At 46.7% G+C, this 18,990-nt stretch overlaps 1 protein-coding gene across 5 annotated transcripts in view; it reads left to right on the forward strand.

The window, feature by feature from the left end:
- The window catches only part of ctbp2l (C-terminal binding protein 2, like), a 96,141-nt gene that overhangs the window by 48,493 nt on the left and 28,658 nt on the right, over positions 1 to 18,990 (forward strand). The window contains exon 1 of one of the 5 annotated variants that reach the window (XM_069160382.1): positions 2,936 to 4,760. The exons of the other annotated variants lie outside the window; for them this stretch is intronic. Within the exon in view, the coding sequence (XP_069016483.1) occupies positions 2,936 to 4,760 (1,825 nt within the window). Of the gene's footprint in view, positions 1 to 2,935; positions 4,761 to 18,990 lie in introns of those variants that run through there. 5 annotated transcript variants of the gene reach the window in all.

An 18,990-nucleotide genomic window follows, 5' to 3' on the forward strand; every position in this document is an offset into this window, starting at 1 on the left:
AGCTACCAAGCCGAGTGTTGGCATCATTGTTGATGCTGTTCACCAAATATCCAGTGTGTAAGTTTGGACTTCTCTTTTATTGTGTTATTCATGCTAGCAAATACGGGATCCCTGTTGCTTGATGAGTCTAGTAGTATAGCATGCTCACTTAATTATGGAGCAGCTCTCGGGAGAGGCATGGGCAGGGAGTGTAGACAAGATGAATTTGGTAGCCGAGCTTCTCCTGCTTATGAATTGTGGGAAATGCAGCAATTTGCGTGGTGGGAGATATGACATGCCATATCCCTGTTTCGGTTTTAGCAACACTCGCCCGACCTACTTGAGATGTTTATTATTGTTATTAATATTTTGTCAGGAAGCGAGGATCTGAGTGACACACGGCCCTGAAAGGGGCTTATTAAAAGAAGTTATTGTCTGCGATCGCCGCGGAGAGATACAACACAGTGATTAATGGTGTGTTTTACAGTTGACAAAAAAGCGCAGGGAGACTCAGACCTGGGAGGACAGCGCTGAGAAATCACTGCAAGGAAATTGCTAGGTATGCTTTACCTCTAATGAAAGAAAACATCCTTCAGATGTGCATCATCCTGGACTGCAGAGGGCCGTAGGGAAATTGAAACTGTTCTGATTTATTTTTGTTTGACCTACTTAATGTTCTCCAATTCAGATGTTCCATAATTAAAAACTCCGCTTATTGTTGATATTATATCATGATTGCATCACTTAAGCTCGGGGATGAAAACAAGCTGGTTATAGCGTTTCCCTCTGTGACTTGACAGGTAGTGGGACAACACAAAGAAACGCGGCACGATAGCAGCCTCTTGTCAGTCCTAAACGGTAACAAATTTAGCCCCTCTCAGTCACGCTGTCTCAGCGTCTTAGCTTCAGGGGCATTCAGATGATGTCAGCGTTGACTTGCTGCAAAAAAATAAATAAAAATAAACTATTCTTTTTAACCACTGATGCCTGTTTGAGACAGAAGCAAAGCACAGAATAGACACAGGCATGTGGCCATCCAGTTGTCAAAGCCCAGACAGTGCGGTCCAATCATATCCCCTCCGTCTCCCGCCTCGTCCAATCTCACAATGTCTGTCTTAGAGGTGAAGTCAAACCTGGCAGCCTCTCGCCTTATCAGCCTTTTTTTTCCCCATCACAGACTTATCAAGGCTCCCTTCTTCTCCTCCTGCCACTGTTTACATTGCTCTTGTCACAGCAAGTAAACACTGGCAGTTATCTCTCCGATGGTAACATCTCGGATAAGCTGCATTCGCCCCGTTGCACATCTGGTGAATGTGGCTGCAAAGTGTGAGTTCTGTGAGAGGAAACAAGACTCGACTGAAAGGTGCAGTTCGGAGAGATTTTGTGGATCAAAATTTGCACGAACAAGCGCACCGTGGCCTTATTATTCCATGTATTATATGGCATTTTTCAACTCCTGAATCATTACAAACCAGGCAATTAGTTGATTAACTTAGTGATTCTAAGAAAATCAGCAATTCTGAAAACTGCCTAATAACCTGGAAAAAAAAAGTAATTTGACGAGCAAAAATTCTAATTCATACTGATACCACTTTCTCAAATTTCTGTGCCATCTGCTTGTCTCAGGTTTATGTCTTTGGGTTTTGGATTCTTGGTGAAACAAAACGAGCAGCTAAAAATCTCCAATGTAATCTATTCAAACAAATTCCACAGCTCTTTTAGAAGAAGAAAACATCCTGTTATCTTTGTATGTCCAGTCTACAGTTAGTCGGGCGACCTCGTGGTCTCAGGCACTGAAAGTATAGATGTTGTGTTCCTTTTTTAAAGAGAATATTTACAGTACATTGGACCAGGAGGGGGGGGGGGGATACAACAACCTCCGAATCACTCAGATATTGTCATGATATACCATGACTGTTTAAAAAGGCACTGCGTGTTTGCATGTCCTTCCATATTTTCACGCTTGCATGCATTTGCCTGTGGGGATATTTGCACGTGTGAATTCATACATGCGAGTCCGTAGTCGCCCAGTAGAGGAGGCTGTGCATTCCTCATGGCTCGAGTGGAGCATTTCCTGGCCTCCTGCTAGCAGCCACCAGATTACTGACCCCCATCGACCGGTCCCTCCCCCAGTTCTCCGGGGACATACTGCATGTCAGTCCCCAGCCTCCTCGGCCCCTCTGGGAAGATTCACTCTGGCCCCGAGGGATACCGGCTGCGGGCCAATGGAGAGGTGAGCAGTAAGCACCGTGAACGCTGCAGCTTTACGCCGTGTAAACACATCCTGGGGCCGCCGCACCGTGCTCGCTGTGTACACTATCTAGTTCAAGTGATGTCACAGGGGGCAGTGGATTTAAGCAGGTTTTAGTTTGATGCTAATCCCCATGTGGCAAACTCAGTGGACGGCAGGACTGTTCCTGCCAATGGCGTGCATCTGCCCCCGTTGGATTAGTGCGTCTCGTCCCCTCCTCCATTCTGCTTCCATTGTCCGGCATGTGTTTTCACCCCAATTTCTTAGTCTTAGTAAGGAATGTAAGGATGCCCAGTACAAGCATGAACCCCTGCTGTAGAGTGGAGTAGAGACTCGCCCTAAAGGTGTGTTACTTTTCTGTCTGCATGTATTTCTATTCATTCCATGTCTTTACCATGTTGTGCCTCTCTTCTCATGGATTTCTAATGTTTCCAAGGCTGAATTATTTAGATAGGCTGCCAGCAGGGAGCTACATGATAGCACAGACTTAAGAGTGAGGGGAAGGGGGGTGGTGCGGGGGGTGGGGGGGGGTGGTGGTGTCCTACAGCTGCAGATCAGGTAAAAGGGTACCTCCCGCTTCACCTTGTTCTTCTCTCCTCTCCATTCGTCCCTTTTGATTGGGGGGTGAGTGTAACAGGAGAGTTGAAACACAACACCCGGCTCTATTTTTCTCTTTTATAGCCGTCCCCTTTATTGTCTTCACTGATGCCTAACTCAAGTGAGCAGTCGCATTTCGGTGGCTCCGTGGGGCAACGGGGTTCTGAATGGATTGAAGGTCAGAACGATCGGGCAGCGAGCCGCTGTCACTACTGCGGTACCATTGCGGGGCGGAGGAATTCTCTGGTACTGGGTGGGGGAGACGGTGGAGTGTGGTTTCGCCATCGGCCAGATCTTGGCGAGAAACAGGATCCAGTCGTCCAGTCCTCTCTGTGCAGGCAGATCCAGCAGGACCGCCATGGGCAGCTGCTGCTGAGGAAGAACTCGGTGCCCGATCTTAGCAGTAGCCTCTACCTCAAGCACGTGATGGAAGGCCGGGCCTCGGCGCCGCCGCAGGATTACTACTTTTCGGACGCCATCATATCTGGTCTGCCCCCTGAAGAGTCTGGCTTTTACAGGGATAACCAGCGTTTGCTCACCGGGCCTGGCTTTGGGGGGGTGAGACCTACGTGGGATCAAGGACAGGGAAGGGTCACACCTTCTCTACTGGCCTCTGCCTCTACACCCACACCTGCGCCTGCGCCTCCTCCCCCTCCGCCTCCTCCCCCTCCGCCGCCTCCTCCGCCGCCTCCTCCCCCTCCCCTTCATGAGCTGAGCCGTTTGTACCGGGAAACTCTGGGATCTAAGATGATCCCAGACGTCCAGCGTATTGGTGGCAGCTCTCCTTCCCCTGCAGTCTACGGGGTCCAGCCCCCTCTTCCTCTTTACGCTGCCGAGCCACCGTCTCTCTCTGCTCATCAGGCTTATAACAGTATCCACAGCTTGTCACTGGAACACCGCCAACCAGCTGCCACCAGTTCAGTGGTGGACCCAGCTTTTCAGGGAATGGACGGAGCTTTTCCCCGAGCTTATGGAGCCGTAGCCTCCCAGAGGCTGCCTTATGACCCAAGCTATGACCCCAGCTCAGCCATGGTGGCTGCCACAGCTGGAATGCCCACCAGCCTGCCTCTTCACCATCCCAGCGCTGCAGACCCCAAGAAGATGGTGGACCCTGCTTTTTTGGCTTTCCTGCGAGCTGAAGGCTTGGCTGAGAGCACAATTACTCTCCTGCTTCAACATGGCTTTGATTGCACTGCCACACTGGCAATGATGGAGGACCACGATGTCCGCTCTGTGGCCCCTAACTTGGCCCAAGCCCGTCTTCTGTCCCGTGTGATGCTTAGTTGCAAGACGGCCGGTACGGCAACACGTGCCCGATCCAACAGCTTCACCCACCGCAACGATTACTACATGCAGCCCCAGGGTTTGACCATGGACCCCAACCTGATGCAGCAACCTCCCACCACCATGCAGACCGTGTCCCCGAGAATGGGAGAGTTTCTCGGTAGAAGACCCAACAGTGCACCCTCCCAACATCTCCTGGAGACCACCACCTACCCGGGAGCACGGCCCCTGTCTACTGGAACTTTTCCAGTCAACCCTGCAGGATATAGCAACGCTGTGACTCCAGGAAGACCGTTCTCCATGTACAATGCCCACACCGGTCTTGCCATGTCTGCTCTTGGACAGCAGCCTCCACCAGCCCCGGGCACCCCCGGAGCAGTGCCCAAAACCTTCTCCGGCTCCTATTCCCCCATGGAGCTGATGAAGAGACCCGCCAACCTTGCCCCGGCATCGCCTTTAGGAGCAGCAAGCCCCCTCCACAGCCCACAGCTTCTCCGGAAAGGGATGAGTGCTGCTCCCGAAACTACGATTGCTCCCGTCACTTCTTCCAACAGTCTCCAAGCGCAAAACTTTAACAACAACAAGATGGTTGGACGCCGCACTGGCCCGCCTGTCATAGTCTCAACCATGATCTCGGCGCCTGACACAAGTAATGTCAAACCTCACCTTTCTCACTAATTTCTTCAACCTTTCTCCTCTGTTTTCTCAGTCCCTGTTGCTGATTAATATATTTTTCTGTAGGTTGATAATAATGTCGTCGTTCTGATTTCGTTTTGTGGTAGAGGAGATGCATGGTGAGATTTAATTCGGGATAAGAATGATAGACTTTTGGCATACTACAAAAACAAAAATCACACTGACAGTGTTTTTGAATGGAGGAGTAGCATGTAAGATGCATCTGACAAGTTAAGCAGCTTTTCTCTGAGAGGCCTTTTTTTTTTCTTTTTTAAATTACGCAACTATTTATACATGTATTGCAAGAGAGTTGTGTCATTTGCCTGAGGGGATCCTGTCTCATCACCAAGTTGAAACATTTCTTATGAGCAGCACTCCTGTTATTGAGGTCAACATTGTTTTTGGTCTTTTTCTTTTATTAAGTTGCTGGTCAGAATAAGTGTGAAGCAACAGTGTGTTTTTAGAGTTGTTTTTACAATGCAGCCTTTGCCTGTTCAAGGTTTCTTGCACCTGGTTTGTTCACTGGTTGTGGTAAAAATAATAAAGATTCGAGAGCACTCACAAAACACTTTAGCCAAAAACGTTTTTAAAAACAAGATAATGTTAACCAGCTGTTCTCTAAATGTACTATTGTGCTTCATTTTTTATTTATTTTTTTTGCTACAGAGTGAGTTAAATGTGAAAAATACAAACACATCTAGCTTGTCGTACGTAAAAGTTTTCCTTGATGCAGCGTTGCTGTTATTCTATTTTACACTGTCTTCTAATCGGGGGCTTAACTGCCTCAAATCCAATTACATAGATTGGATGCGTACAACTAAAACATTTTGTCTTTGTTTCTTCCAAAGTAATTTCAAAGTAAATTTCCATCGCTCTGTGCTGTTTTTTCACTCACTTGGCAGCATTTCCGACAAATCATTGCCAGTGAACAGCAGTTCTGATGTTCGCGTAGAATTGGAATTGCAGCTATTTTATAGTATCGCGGCGATGAAGGAAATTACTACGAAATTAATATTCATTTTGAAGGTCTCCTCAGTGGCTTCATTTTGTGTGTGGAATGTTTTTGTCTCAAACTGTACAAGGTTGATAGTAGTAGTGAGGCAGCTTTTTATGTCCAGTTTACACCGAGAGCGAATTCTCCGTCGAGGCTTCGTCTCAGCTTATTTTTATACATAAAGGCCTTGATTTCTCCTCCTAACAAGTTAATACATTTCCCTGCTGATGAGCGCTGATGAGCTTGGGGATGAATTAAATCTTTTAACCTTGTTTTCAGCCATGTAACCCTGCGTCTTGTCTGCCTCTCTAATGGGTCTGTGGGCTGCTGCACTTGTTATAGAGTAAGGACTTTTATGAAGTGGCTTCCCTTCATGTGTTGTCAAGGAAATGTGAAGTGAGGTGCGAGATCCAGAGGAGGGACAAAGAGGGGTCCCTTATTGAGCTTCATGGAAGCATATACTTCTTACCAAGGTCACAGTGGCACCACCACCCCACCCCACCCACCCACCCTCTCATAACACTTTTAGCACAACAAACTCATTTGCATGTAGCTGACATTTGTTGCTTCAGTAACTTCATCTGATAATGGGCAGCCCTCGCTGCCGATCGGAAAGCATACTTCTTAATTGTGTGTTGCTAGGCAACCTAGGTTTTCGGTGGTAATCAGTGATAGATAATCTTCACATTTAAAGAAAGGGCAAAAGTGGAGCTCTGTATGCAGTTTTGCTTTACACTTGTTACTCTCCTTTTTCTTTTTTTTTTTTTGCAGTTTGGAGCAGTGAAAATAATAAGATGTTGCAGGGCACTTAATGAAAACATTTCATTTACTCGCCTTCCCTCTCTGTCTCGCGCACTCTCTCTGAGCAGTGTACATCTCAAGAAATTGCTTCTCATTTTTGTGCAAAGGCTCCAGTACATCTGTGAAGAGCCTCTCTTATTACATGCATGGTGTTTTATGTTCAAACATGCATATTGATGAAAGGTTGACACATTATTCCTTTTGCTCCCTCTGAATAAATTGGTAGCTCTTCCAATACAAACCACTCTTCTTTTTATCATCTTATATCAAAGTGTACATTTACACATAGCCGCTGAGGCATCTACATTTTCACACTGGTGAATTCCAATTTATTCTCAAAGCTGAGTTTCGAAAACAAAGATGTGAGCAGGAGCGAAATTGGTGGCTGCTAAAAAAAAAAAAAAAAAATTTATGTAAAAGGTGCAGGTGGGAGGGCCCCGCCCGTGTACTCCTCTCCGCTGGGCGCCGTCTTGGTTGGCTAAAGCCGTAAGTAGTGTTAATAATGGCATTAAACGGTTGAGTCGAGCTTAGCTGCAACAGTTCCCTTCCAACTAAAGTAGGGAGAGCGCCTTGCAGAACTCGCGTTGGCCATGGAGTTGCCTGTCAGTGGCATCCCACAGAGCAGCACAGGTGGGTAAACCTAACTTAGATGTCACGTGAAGCAGAGTAGCCACCCCGCTAGCTGGAGACGTGATTGGCTGGTAGCCTGCATTCTGTGCGTGTTTAGTAGATTAACTAAGGTGGACACTCGCACGTGGTTTCCTTGCGGAGATAATCCAAGGAACATCTTCAGCTGTACTTTTCTTGGCTGGAGAATTAGGAGGCGGTGTGGGGATGGTGTTGGTGTGTTTGGGGGCGGGGCTTGTAGCTTACAGGAAGGCGTGGGAGAAGAACTTGGCAGCGGCCCCTTGCAGCCATATGGGATGTGTCGGTTGACGTGTTCACCTGTATAGGTCTGCTCTTCTGTGCCAAGGTTGTATCCGTTGCCTCCCGGGAGATTAGTTAAAACATGGCAGATCCCACTTCTCCTTTGCTTTTTTTATTTTTTTGCTTCTTGAGAGGGAGCCATCCCTGTTGTCTCTGACAGTTATGCAACTTTCCTGTGCACGCTCCCCATGGGGGCCTGAATGGGATTTTAATTTCCCTGCCTGTGTTTGGAAGAACATCCACTCGGATGCATGCCTGACAGGCTCTCAGCTGTCCTTGGCTAAACTGCTTTGTTCAGGTGTCTGACATTGATTTCAGTGTGCACTCCTGCCTGTTTGCCATTAGCTAGTCGGAAAGAAAACATACCCTGTGTGTCAGTGTGGCCCTGCAGACTTTTGTTTCTGGACACAACTGTGTGTGTATGTGCCTCACAGAAGCGGTTGTGTCTGTCTCCCTGCAGCTGCTCTGCTTTTCATTCCATGAGGGCAAAGTGCTTTGGTTTAGAGCGAATGTTGTCAGACATGCATCACCCCAAAGTATTTGCATCTGGTGATATATGGGCATGTGTGTTTGTGGACAACAGATAAATGCATAGTGCTGCTGCTGCTGCTTCCCGTCCCCGTCCCCCCCACCCACCATCCCGTCTCACATTCACAGACCACAAATGACAAATGTCCCTCCCTCAACAGCAGGAAGTGTTCGTTTACATGCGAGGATGGCGGGATGGGACGGGGCTGACAGCAGCACATGGGGACAAGACCTTTAGTTTCTTCCAAGTGTCTCTGTCTTCCTTTGACTCGCACTGCGTACTCTACACATACTGTGCAGTCCGGTCAGAGAGGACGGTGATATGATGAGTTTTTATTTTTACAATAGCAAATTAAACAGTGACCGCATAACTTTAAGGTTATTTGAGTACCCATGTCACCCTCGGACTTGTATCCTAAGCATACAGACACATTTTTTTTACCAAAACTTTTTATGGTGAATATGCAGCGTGACCTCACAAGTAAGCACCCGACCTCAGTGTAACTGATCATCCGTTTCACTTGCGGAAGGCCACAGTAAAAGCAAAAGCCCTGAAACAAGTCAGGGGTGAAGCGGTCTGCACTCTTGCCGCGGTTCCGATACTTTATATAAAAGTTATGTCAGAGTCACTGTTTTATTGTAATTACTGCATTACTACAGAGGCAACTCAATAGAAATCACTCGTGCTTCCTGATTGCACAGCCTACTAACCCCGTCCTTATTTTTTGTTGTTGATATGATAATAAGCGCTGTTATTGTGGAGCGATAAAGGCTTAAGTTACCTGTCTGGGAACAGGCACAGAATTAGAGTAGGGAAAGCCTACCTTCCACCTGCGTGTGTTCGTGTGTGAAAGCCCGTAAATTTGTGTGTGTGTGTGTGTGTGTGTGTGTGTGTGTGTGTGTGTGTGTGTGTGTGTGTGTGTGTGTGTGTGTGTGTGTGTGTGTGTGTGTGTATTTATGCGGATGCTACTATACCGGCATCATGTGTCGGTGTGAGTCTGTGTCATCTTCACTAATCCTCCTGATATGAATGAGTGGAGACAGACAAGAGGTTTGGGCTCGGTCAGCGGTTAGTAAACGGAGCTGTACAACACTCAGTCTAACCTCGTATGAACACCATACAACACTGTGTATGTACTGATGCGTGCAGACCCTCCATATATACAGTAAACACGTACATAGCAGTTATAAAACAGTGCTGAGGCAATTTTGCCATATTTTCTTTAATGTATTGAAGTTAAAGTGGAAAAAAAAACGAGGTTAAAGTGCCAACTCTAGCTTCCATTTAAGACTGTTTATATCCAGGAATGGAACGGAGCAGGAAATGTAAACTAAATAGAAAGTAATTAAAATATGTTAACAAAAAATTGAATAAACTCGCATTTCATATTTGGACACTTGACTTCCTTGTTTTTGGGGCTTTAACTTTCAATCTAGTCTTCAGCAAGGAAGATAAAGGATGAGCGATAATCAATCACAAACTTTTGTACTGCGCTGTATTCTCTGTAATGATTGTACTTTTAAATGGTCACTGCTCAGCTGTGGAGTCCTTCTGTCATGCGTCTCCAGCTCCCTGAGAACCTGGTAAATGTTACATGACCTATCTGCTGCTCCATCTCCACTCAACCTCTGTATTGTTTGTGTCCCGGGGGAAATATGTCCAGAAAAATCTATTTTTCCACTGCCGTAGTTTTTCTTTTCTTCAGAAAAGAAAAAGAAAAGTGTTGTGGAGCCCCTTCCCCTCTCACCCCGCCACTCCTCACCTCCTCCCTCGCTGTTTTCTCATGGTTGATCTTTCCAAACCATCGCTTGCGTTCACAGAGGGATTAATGGTTTCTGCGAAGCCGGCCAACCCACGGAGGGAACGGAGCCTTCGAGCGAATGAGGAACAGCTGGTCTCCCCCTGCTTGTGACAGCTTGAGTGTTTGAGTGTGTGTGTGTGTGTGTGTGTGTGTGTGCGTGCGCGCGCACATGATAGTAGCAGCTGACCTCTGCGCAGGGTCAGAAGTGTTATTCGTGGTCCGAAAGTGGGCCAAAAGGTTCAGGTTTTTGCCCCTCGATGTGTTGCAGCAACTGTTAAATCGTAACAATTACTGCCGAAGGATCGCGAAAGGAACTTCAACGCGTATTTCTTTTAATCAAATGAATTTGTACTTTCTAAGTACCGTTTCTGTGTATTTGTGTTTGTGAGTCGAATTTTCATCAGTTTGTAAAGATCCCAAACCAGGACTTTTGGGCCCACTGATAGGAATTTAGCCGTCATGTTGGCCCCTCGAGTCCTCCTTAACCCTACAGGTAGCTGCTCGGCGCTAATGGTGGGATGAGGAGTACGTGTGTTCATGTGCAGCGTGTGTGTGTGTCTCTCTCTTCATCTGATGACTTGTTGTGATTGCTGAGAGGCATCATTTGGCCGTTTTACTGGAGAACACATTGTCATGTTTATTCTGCTAGTCTCCTCATCTCGGGGCATTTTTTTTTTTTGTTGTTTACAGGATAGCAACGATGTGTGCTCACTGCTCGCGCTGTAAGAAAGGCATCGCTTTGATATAATCTCCCCCAATTATCCGTCGTCAGTTCTGCTGCATATTATTCCTTCTCTCCACAGCAGCTGGGGAGGAGGCTGGTTTTGTGCTTGTCGAACAGCAACAGCTGCATCCACTAAAACAGACAACTACCTCTGCACACCTCCCCGCTCCTTTTTTTTTTTTTTTTTTTTTGTCTCCCTCCCCCTCTTTCTCTCTCTCACTCAATGGTGGGCAGGTCACCCTGAATTATTCATCAGTGTGAAATGAAAAAAGCTCATGGATATTGAATATCCCCTCTGAAGTGGTGGCCAACATTGTGTTTTTTTTTCCTCTTCTCTTCTTCGATTTTTTTTTTTCTTATTTTTTTTTTTCATACAGCTGAAAAGAGTAAAGAGCAGCAGATCTCATTGCCAGGGTATTTCAAAGGTTAACCGATTGCTTTACCTTGCGCACATATTTACTTTTTTCATGGTCTGTGGCCAGCGAGGAGGGGGTGGATAGACGTGGGGAAACGGAGAGGATGAAGACTGAGGAAGAGAGGAGATGAAAAGGAGTAAAAAAAAATAAAATAAAGGTAGAGCAGTAATCTCTGTGCTCCTGGAGGAACTTGTTCCTCTGAACGCCACAGTGGGTTACCTCGTTGTGAAGATGTGGCTCATTCGCCAACCTTTTTTTGCTGCGTGTCGCGAGGCCCGTTTCTTCCAGGAACAAGCGTGCCCGTGCTCGGTTGCGGTCGTCCTGATCGACCGGTTGTCATTCATTTCCCATGTGGCCCACTGTGTTTTGCCATTGTCCTCCTGCCTAGTCTTTTGTCCTGTGGTTTGAGCTGCAGCCTGTGCTGCAAATCAATGCACCCGGTTGCCATTCATTCAGCTCGGTTGCTGACAAACACAGCCGAGACTCTCCGAAAATCTCCCATGTGAGAGCATTTAAAACGGGTAGCGGGGATAAGTGGGGAGAGAATTCTTCAAGCGTCGCCGCTTTGTTTTATTTCTTCAAATATTAGGGGCATTTTAGTCACATAATCTTTCTTTGTCCGCCATTCGCTGGCATTGGTGGCTTTACTTGTCTAATGAGCAAGATGAACGCTGAAGGACAAAGACATTAAAAGAGCCTTCTTTATGCCAGAGAGCAGATGCTAAGATAATGAATAAAATAAAATAAATAAAAACTACACAGGGAGGGGGGAGGTCCCTTCCTCCCCTCCTCCCCCCTGTTTGGTATGTTGTACGTGCTAATGGGACATGGAGTGTTTTATTAGTTCAATAATATCTGAAGGGAACAGTGCAGCACTGACCCTGTGTCGCTCTCAGTGGCCATTATGTTACAACTACTCTGTTTCCTTTCAGTCATTACAGGCCGTTTTCCTACATTCCCAATTTCTACTGCAGCACAGACAATTACCCAGGAATCCTTTTAACAGGATATTCCCAAACCATACAAAAGACCAAATGTTCCTGCAGGAAGCAGCCAGAGATTTAACTAACCTTTTCCAAAACTATTCTTAACAGAGCCATAATGACTGACAAATGGAGACGAGAAAGCTATTCTATTTTCCTATGAATAAAACAAGTTGAATTCTTTGTCTTCCTGGAAACATTTTTGTGGCGCTTTTTCCCGAGGACATCCCGTAGCCTCCAGGTAAATTGCGCCTCACCTTAAGTGAAATGCACCGGTTGACGGCATACAGGAAGTGTGGCAGCATCGGTGTATCTCAAAAGGTGTCAGGTGTTCCGGGTGTCATATTGTGCGCCCAAAAATGTAAACTCCCGTCACAGTGGGTTTGGGGCGTATTGTAGATTGTAGGAGAAAGAGGTCTGTGCTGCTAGAGGAAGTGTGAAATATCATCTGGCATGGTGGAGAGATGTGGATGAGTAAGTGGGTGGGAGTTTCTTTCCAGAGGGCGTAGGAGATGGAGCGAGGCGAGAAAGGGGGAGGGGGGGGTGATGATGAAAATGGCTGTAACTCTTTGGCAAAGTGAGCTTTAAAAGGCTGTAAGTGGACACCTCAAAGTATCTGACGGCTGACTCCTGGTCAACAAGGCCCCGCGACCCCGGTGTATTTATCGTAATGGAGTACAGCTGGGCTGCAGCTTCAACGGGTTAATAGCCGTGCCACGGCTCTTCGGGGGTGTGCAGGAGCTATTGTGCGCCCGCATTTGTGTATGTGCATGCATTTTATTTACTCGTGCACTCTGCTGAGTGGCACGCAGGGGCCACACTCGGGAGGGTGGGGACTCGCTGCTCCGCTCTCTCTGCCAGGCCAGATGGCTCCTGTCAGTGAAAGAGGAGGAGGAGGAGCGATGGAAGGCGAAAAGGGGAAGGAGGGAGCGCCGAGTCGCCCCTTAACAGCGCTGGAGTGGCCTGTCCCCAGAGCCACCACATCTGGAGACCACCTGCAGCTGGCTCACCCTGCTTCCTCCATCCTCATCCCTCTGCCTCCTGCACACGCTCACTTTCTCCCTCTGTTTTTCCAAGATGGGGGGAGGGGGTGGTGGTGTGTTTGGCCAGGCTGTGTGCCCGTATTTCAGCCACTTTAGCGTGTCTATGCTATGGGCGGAGAAGGTGGAGGCGGCGGCCGCGTGTAAGCGTAGCAAAATATCATTTTATTTTACGACTGCACCAGCCTCCGAGAATTGCGGGTTTTGCATTTGTTATATTTCTTTTTTTATTTTATTTTTTTATTTCCTCCCCAAGCAAAAAAGGCCGAGCGAGAATGTTCGCTTTTCTTCCCTTCGCTGTTGCTACAACTGATCCAGAGGCCACAGGGGGGGCCGTTCCTGCCTGGGAAATAAAGCCTGCCTGCCCTCCTTGGCTCCCCCCTGAAAAAAAAAAAAAAATACACACTCATTTGCATTCCCTTGCTGTAATTTAGCCCTCCTCTCTCTTTCTCTTTCACTATCTCTGTCCCTCATCCCTGCATCTTTTCAGCCCGGGCCCTTGCAGTTCCGCGGGGGACTGGAACGTGGGAGGGGAGGCAGAGAAAACAAAAGCAGAGAGGCAGTGTTGACTCAGGGTTGTTATCTGGACCGCTGCTGGAGGGTTGGAGGGGGGGTGGGGGGGTCTTGCGTGTGTATGTGTGTGTCTGCATACACACCTGGGGGGGGTTATTTACCCTGGCTGCTACTACTCGGTGGATAAACCTGGGCCTCGTAAATAAATATCCACCGTGGGGAAATTAGACTTGGATCACCAAAAATTACACTACTTCTGCTCTCTTTCCCTCCCTCTGAAGAACGTCCAGTCCATTCGGGATCACCCGTGTTACCAGTGTGTCAGCGTGCTGCACAGTGACTGCATCCGGAAGCTAAGAGGAATGACTGCACTGATGTTTTCCTTTGGATCAGAGGTTTCAGCTCTTAAGGCTGGTTGTTGAGTAAACAAACAAACTCTTTGGCTACGGTTGTATTGTATTATTCATTCTCTGTGCGTGAGGTGCAAAATGGGCATAAAGGTCCGTAAGGAAGAGTTATCCACTTAGCATTTAAGGACATTTTCATACTCACAGTTTGTTTGCTCTGGTTGGAAACTTCCCCTCCTTTCAGTTTTTCCTCCACACGCAGTAGATTGCATCGCTAAAAGCCATGTGACAACATTCTCCTCTCTCATTGGTTAGACGTTTCTGGGGCACGAGTGAGAAAATAAACACGAGGAGAAGGTCCTGAAGAAGGTCTAATCTGCCCAAATATCAAGAAAGCTACGTACTTCATTGCTATTTTGGATCAGACCTCGATTTATTCTCTGGTTTGCTGCAAGCAACTGTTGATCGTGTTCAACTGCATCCCAGCACAGCGAAGTGTGCAGGAGCTTCAGCTCAGAGTTGCGACCGCTTCCACTGAAGGGCTTCAGTGCAGTCGTGCAGAGTACAGTTGCTTTGTGTTCAGATCTGCCCAAACAAATTGTACCTACATGCTTCAAATGAGCAAGAGTCTAATTCTGCACCCGATTCAAATGTTCCCAGCCCGTTAAATGGCCGTTATCATTTGTCATTTGCTCGGACTGGAACGACTCCGCCTACTACCTGACCTGTAGTGGGGGTGACAATTATCATGGGAGGAAAGGAGAAAGTGAGGTGGCGTAAAATAAAGGTTGAGAAAGTCGTAGGGAGGTCATGCATGGTCAGATGGTTCAAAGCCAGGACTTTCACCCATGAGACACATTGTTTGTGTGTCTGTCGACTGACTTTAAGTTACATACACAAGTTAACTCGCTTACTCGAGCCAAACCGTGATCTTATCCTGAGCTCGACTAATTTGTTTTGGTGCCTAAACTGAACTGCAACTGTAACACATTTACTGTGTGTTCATTTTTGTTTAACCTGATCAGATCAAACCAAAAGTTTGCATGTTTAGATACCAGTAGAAGTACAGGAGAAAGTGTTGGTCTTTACTTCCAATGTACTGGTGTGTGTGTGTGTATATATATAGAGCCCAGAAGACTTATTCTCATACCACTTAAATTACAAAAAGTCAAAACGGCAGTATTACACCACCAGACGGAGTTAAGAAAGGGAATAAAATCAAAGCAGGAAAAAAAAACAACCTACTCTAAATGCTGGCCAGAGGTATTCTCTAGGGTTCAACTGCTGCTGAGCTGAACCCCTGTTGACCCAAGTCCAGCATCCAAAATGAACCCCTGAACCTCTGGTCATAATGTGGTCAGCTGAAGCCTCGTCTCCAAGCGGCAGGTTGGCTCGCTCCACCACTTGCTTGCTTAAAATCCTCTTTAAGTGCTTTAGGGGGATTTAACAGGGCTCTACATCCAACGTCGTCTCACCAGCCAAGTTCCAGCTCTTACAGGAAAAAGGCCGAATACAGTATAATTAGGCTGGTTAAAGAAGAGGGCTTCCTCTCAATGGTAAATCCACACGGGCTATAAGGAGGCTCGGGCCATTTGTTGGGGCATCCAGAGCGTGACCGCTGCTCTTGATGTCTCACTATGCTAAAGGTCAGGGCTTAAAGAAGTCATGCAGCAGAAGGGAGATGGGAGTGTAGGCTCTGAACTCTGAATTTGTTAGCTCTGAATTTGAAGTGAAAAATGTATTATTATGCTTGAAAAAAAAAAAAAGAAACTAAATCCAGAGAAAAATAGCAGGAGCTCTCTCTATCTGTTCGTTTGTTAAGGCTGGTCTTTTTTTTTTTTTTTTTTTTTATGGACTTCTGTGGAGAAAAAAAACAAATACTGTGCACATGAAAAAAAAAACACCCAAGAATTGGAAATGAATATGCAAATAAATGGAATTTAATAAATCTGACTTTCAGATTTTTACAGCAACAAATATTTCAAAATTCAGTGATTTTTTTTTTATATTTTTTTTTTTAAATATTTCAAATATATTTGAAAGATATTTCACAATATAGGGAACATGTCATCATGTCGTATAGTCTGCCTTGCTTTGTACACAAGACGGTGTCACACTAAATGTGTTTGTGTGTATATGCATCAATGCTAGTGTGGTTGCTCCTGTGCGCTATGGCAACAGTAACTGATGGATGAACAGATGTAGAGTCAGTTCTGGTTTAGACCCAAGCCTGGCTGCCCTTCATCCGAAAGAAAAAGTGTGTTTTTTGGGAGGGGGGGGGGGGGCCTGCTGTGCCAATCTGTTCCCATTAATGTTTGCTCGCCCCCTCTCAAACGTGTAACGACTTGTTCGTCAAACTGCTGGACTCGGGGGCGTATAGCTGTTTGTTTGCACCGGGCCTGTTGCTGCACGTAACTTACCCCCTTTGAGCTCTTCCGTTGAAATCCACATTTTTCTCGTCTCGTAACAAAAGCACAAAGAATTGATCATTTCCTCTAAGGAGTAGCAACCTTATGGTCACGACATATTCCCAATTTTATGCACGAGTTAAGAAGGACTGTTTCTCCAGAGCTCGTCTCCCCAGGCAGCACGCACCTTGAGGATATTTCACAAGTTAGAAATACTGAATCATTTTGTTATATAATACCCAGAACCGTCCATTTGGTTGGTGGAGCTTTCTGGCAGCTTTACACAGTGTCGCGCTGACACTGCTGGACAGACTGATTCAGGAAAATGAAACTCAAGTGGTGACCCACTGTGACATCACCCACTGGTTTGTGAGCTGCCGTTATGAAGCCTCGAGCACAGATTTTTGGATGTCGCCGTGACCATATTTGGTCGAGCTGAGGGACTGCTCTGACTTTTTCTGACTGAGGACTTCAAAATTATTGAATTTAGTGAAGTAATTCATAGCCAGCCCCTATTGGCCCTCGGTGGTATTGCGCTTAAAGGCAGTTAAGCATTGGTTTTCACGTTTTCGACCCAACTTCTTTCTTGCTATCTTTAGAGGATAAAAGACCCCTAATTACTTATCAGTAGTTCATATGATTAATTGCAGTTATTTTCCCAAAGATTATCCCGGAGCAACACAAAAATTGTAGCGTACCTGTTTTTGCCAAACTGTTGAAAATTCAGATGTTTTGAGCCGATTAATCATACTAAACTCTTCTTGATGGATTGAACTCAAACAATACCCGTGAGCCCAGCAGCAGCGGTCGGATCATTTTTAACAGTTTTCTTTGGACCTCTTTGACCTCTTGACCGGGCGAGATGACATTAATTCGGTGGCCATTCATGAAATCTGCAGTGTTCTTCAACACAAACCCCTCCTCAAACCTCACTGAGTGGCCTTTTGGGATGCTGTGATCTACCACGTTCCATATTAACATATTGCTGTCAGTCAGTGCCCCCCCCCCCCCCCCCCCCCACACACACACACACCACCACCACCACCACCACCCCTCACCCCACCTTCTGCACATTCTCTAATGTTATTGAAGAGAGAAAGATCAGAGGGGCAGCCGTATCCCCACACTCCATCAAGAGTGTGTGTGTGTGTGTGTGTGTGTGTGCGTGTGTGTGTGTGTGTGCGTGTGTGTGTGTGTGTGTGTGCGCGTGTGTGTGCCTGGCCGGCAGGCAGGAAGTGGGCTGCTACTGCCTTTGATGGTCACACTCCCCTCAGATGTGTCATTGCTCAGGCGGTGGTTCGGATGACATGTCGTGTCTCCGCTTGTTGGGTTCTCGCTATTGAGAAACAACAGCCCTGATAACCGCCGTTAAACACATACACACTTAAAAACACACATGAACTGAATACACATCATTATTACTCGCAAAAATAAACGAAACAGAAGTGGTTTTACACCATCTGTGAGCAAAATAATAATAATAATAAGAAAAAAAAAAAAGCTGCTCGGGCTGTTCCACCTTTCCACTTTACTGTCAGCGATAATCGGTTGTGGCGTGTGACCGCGCCGGACTCTTTGTGTATTGGTCGCGCTTGTCATACAGCCGACGTGGTGTGTGCGTGTGCGTGTGTGTGTGCGTTTGCGTTTGCCGTGTCCCGGCCTCGCTGCAGAGTTGCAGGGAGGCTCCGGTTGCTTTTGTTATTCTAAACAGGGTGTTTTTCAGCCGCTCATCCTCGCAGTCATTCAGCAGAGCGATCTGTCAGTCCACTCTCCTCTCCTCTCCTCTCTCTCTCTCCCTCTCTCTCTCTCTCTCTCTCTCTCTCTCTCCCCCCTTCCCTCCGTCCCCCCTCCAGGGACCAAACTGTGAACTTAACACACTCGGCTCTGATGACTTCCCTGATGGTGCGAAAAACAGCCAACTCCACAGCTGTAATGTTATTGCTTGGTGCGGCTTGAATGTTGCATTGTTCTTGTGTGTGTGTGTGTGTGTGTGTGTGTGTGTGTGTGTGTGTGTGTGTGTGTGTGTGTGTGTGTGTGTGTTGCATTTTCAGTGGGAGGGAGGGTAGTGTACGAGTGTGTATGCCTCTACTGCAATCTCTTCCCGGTAACCCAAAAAAAAAAAAAAAAAAAAATGCCAGGGTGGGGTGAGTGTGTGTGTGTGTGTGTGTGTGTGTGTGTGTGTGTGTGTGTGTGTGTGTGTGTGTGTGTGTGTGTGTGTGTGTGTGTGTTCGTGTTCAGTGATAGAAAGTGGGGGCTGCTGAGGTCTAGATGAAAGTGGAAAAAGCAGAGGAGGAAACCAAATAATCGGGAGGGAAAAGGGAGGTGAGGGTGGGAGCAAGCGAAAGCAAGAGTGTGAGTGTGTGAGGGAGAGAGAGAGAGAGAGAGAGAGTGGGGGAAAAAAAAAGGGGCTGGCGTTCTCAAAACACTGTGGAGTCCAGATCAGAAATAAAACATAAAAAAGGGGAGAAGGAGGAGGAGGAGGAGGGAAAAAGGGAGGAGGGATTGTGCTCGAGTGTGTTGTGTGTGTGTGTGGATCCTATGAAGTGAATGCAGCCGGGGAGTAAATTGTACGAGCTCAGCTCTGCACGTTCAAACTGGCACTTTTGATTTAGACAGAATCTTTTTTTTTTTTTTTTTTTTTAATATTCCTCTGCAAGATCTTTTTTTTTTTTTTTTTTTTTTTTTTTCTTCTTCCGCTTCTGGTTTATTATCAGCTAAGAC

Source organism: Embiotoca jacksoni, unplaced genomic scaffold (genome assembly GCF_022577435.1).
Source record: "Embiotoca jacksoni isolate LCO1_2020_lvr unplaced genomic scaffold, fEmbJac1.0.p SCAF_26, whole genome shotgun sequence".
Taxonomy (NCBI): domain Eukaryota; kingdom Metazoa; phylum Chordata; class Actinopteri; family Embiotocidae; genus Embiotoca; species Embiotoca jacksoni.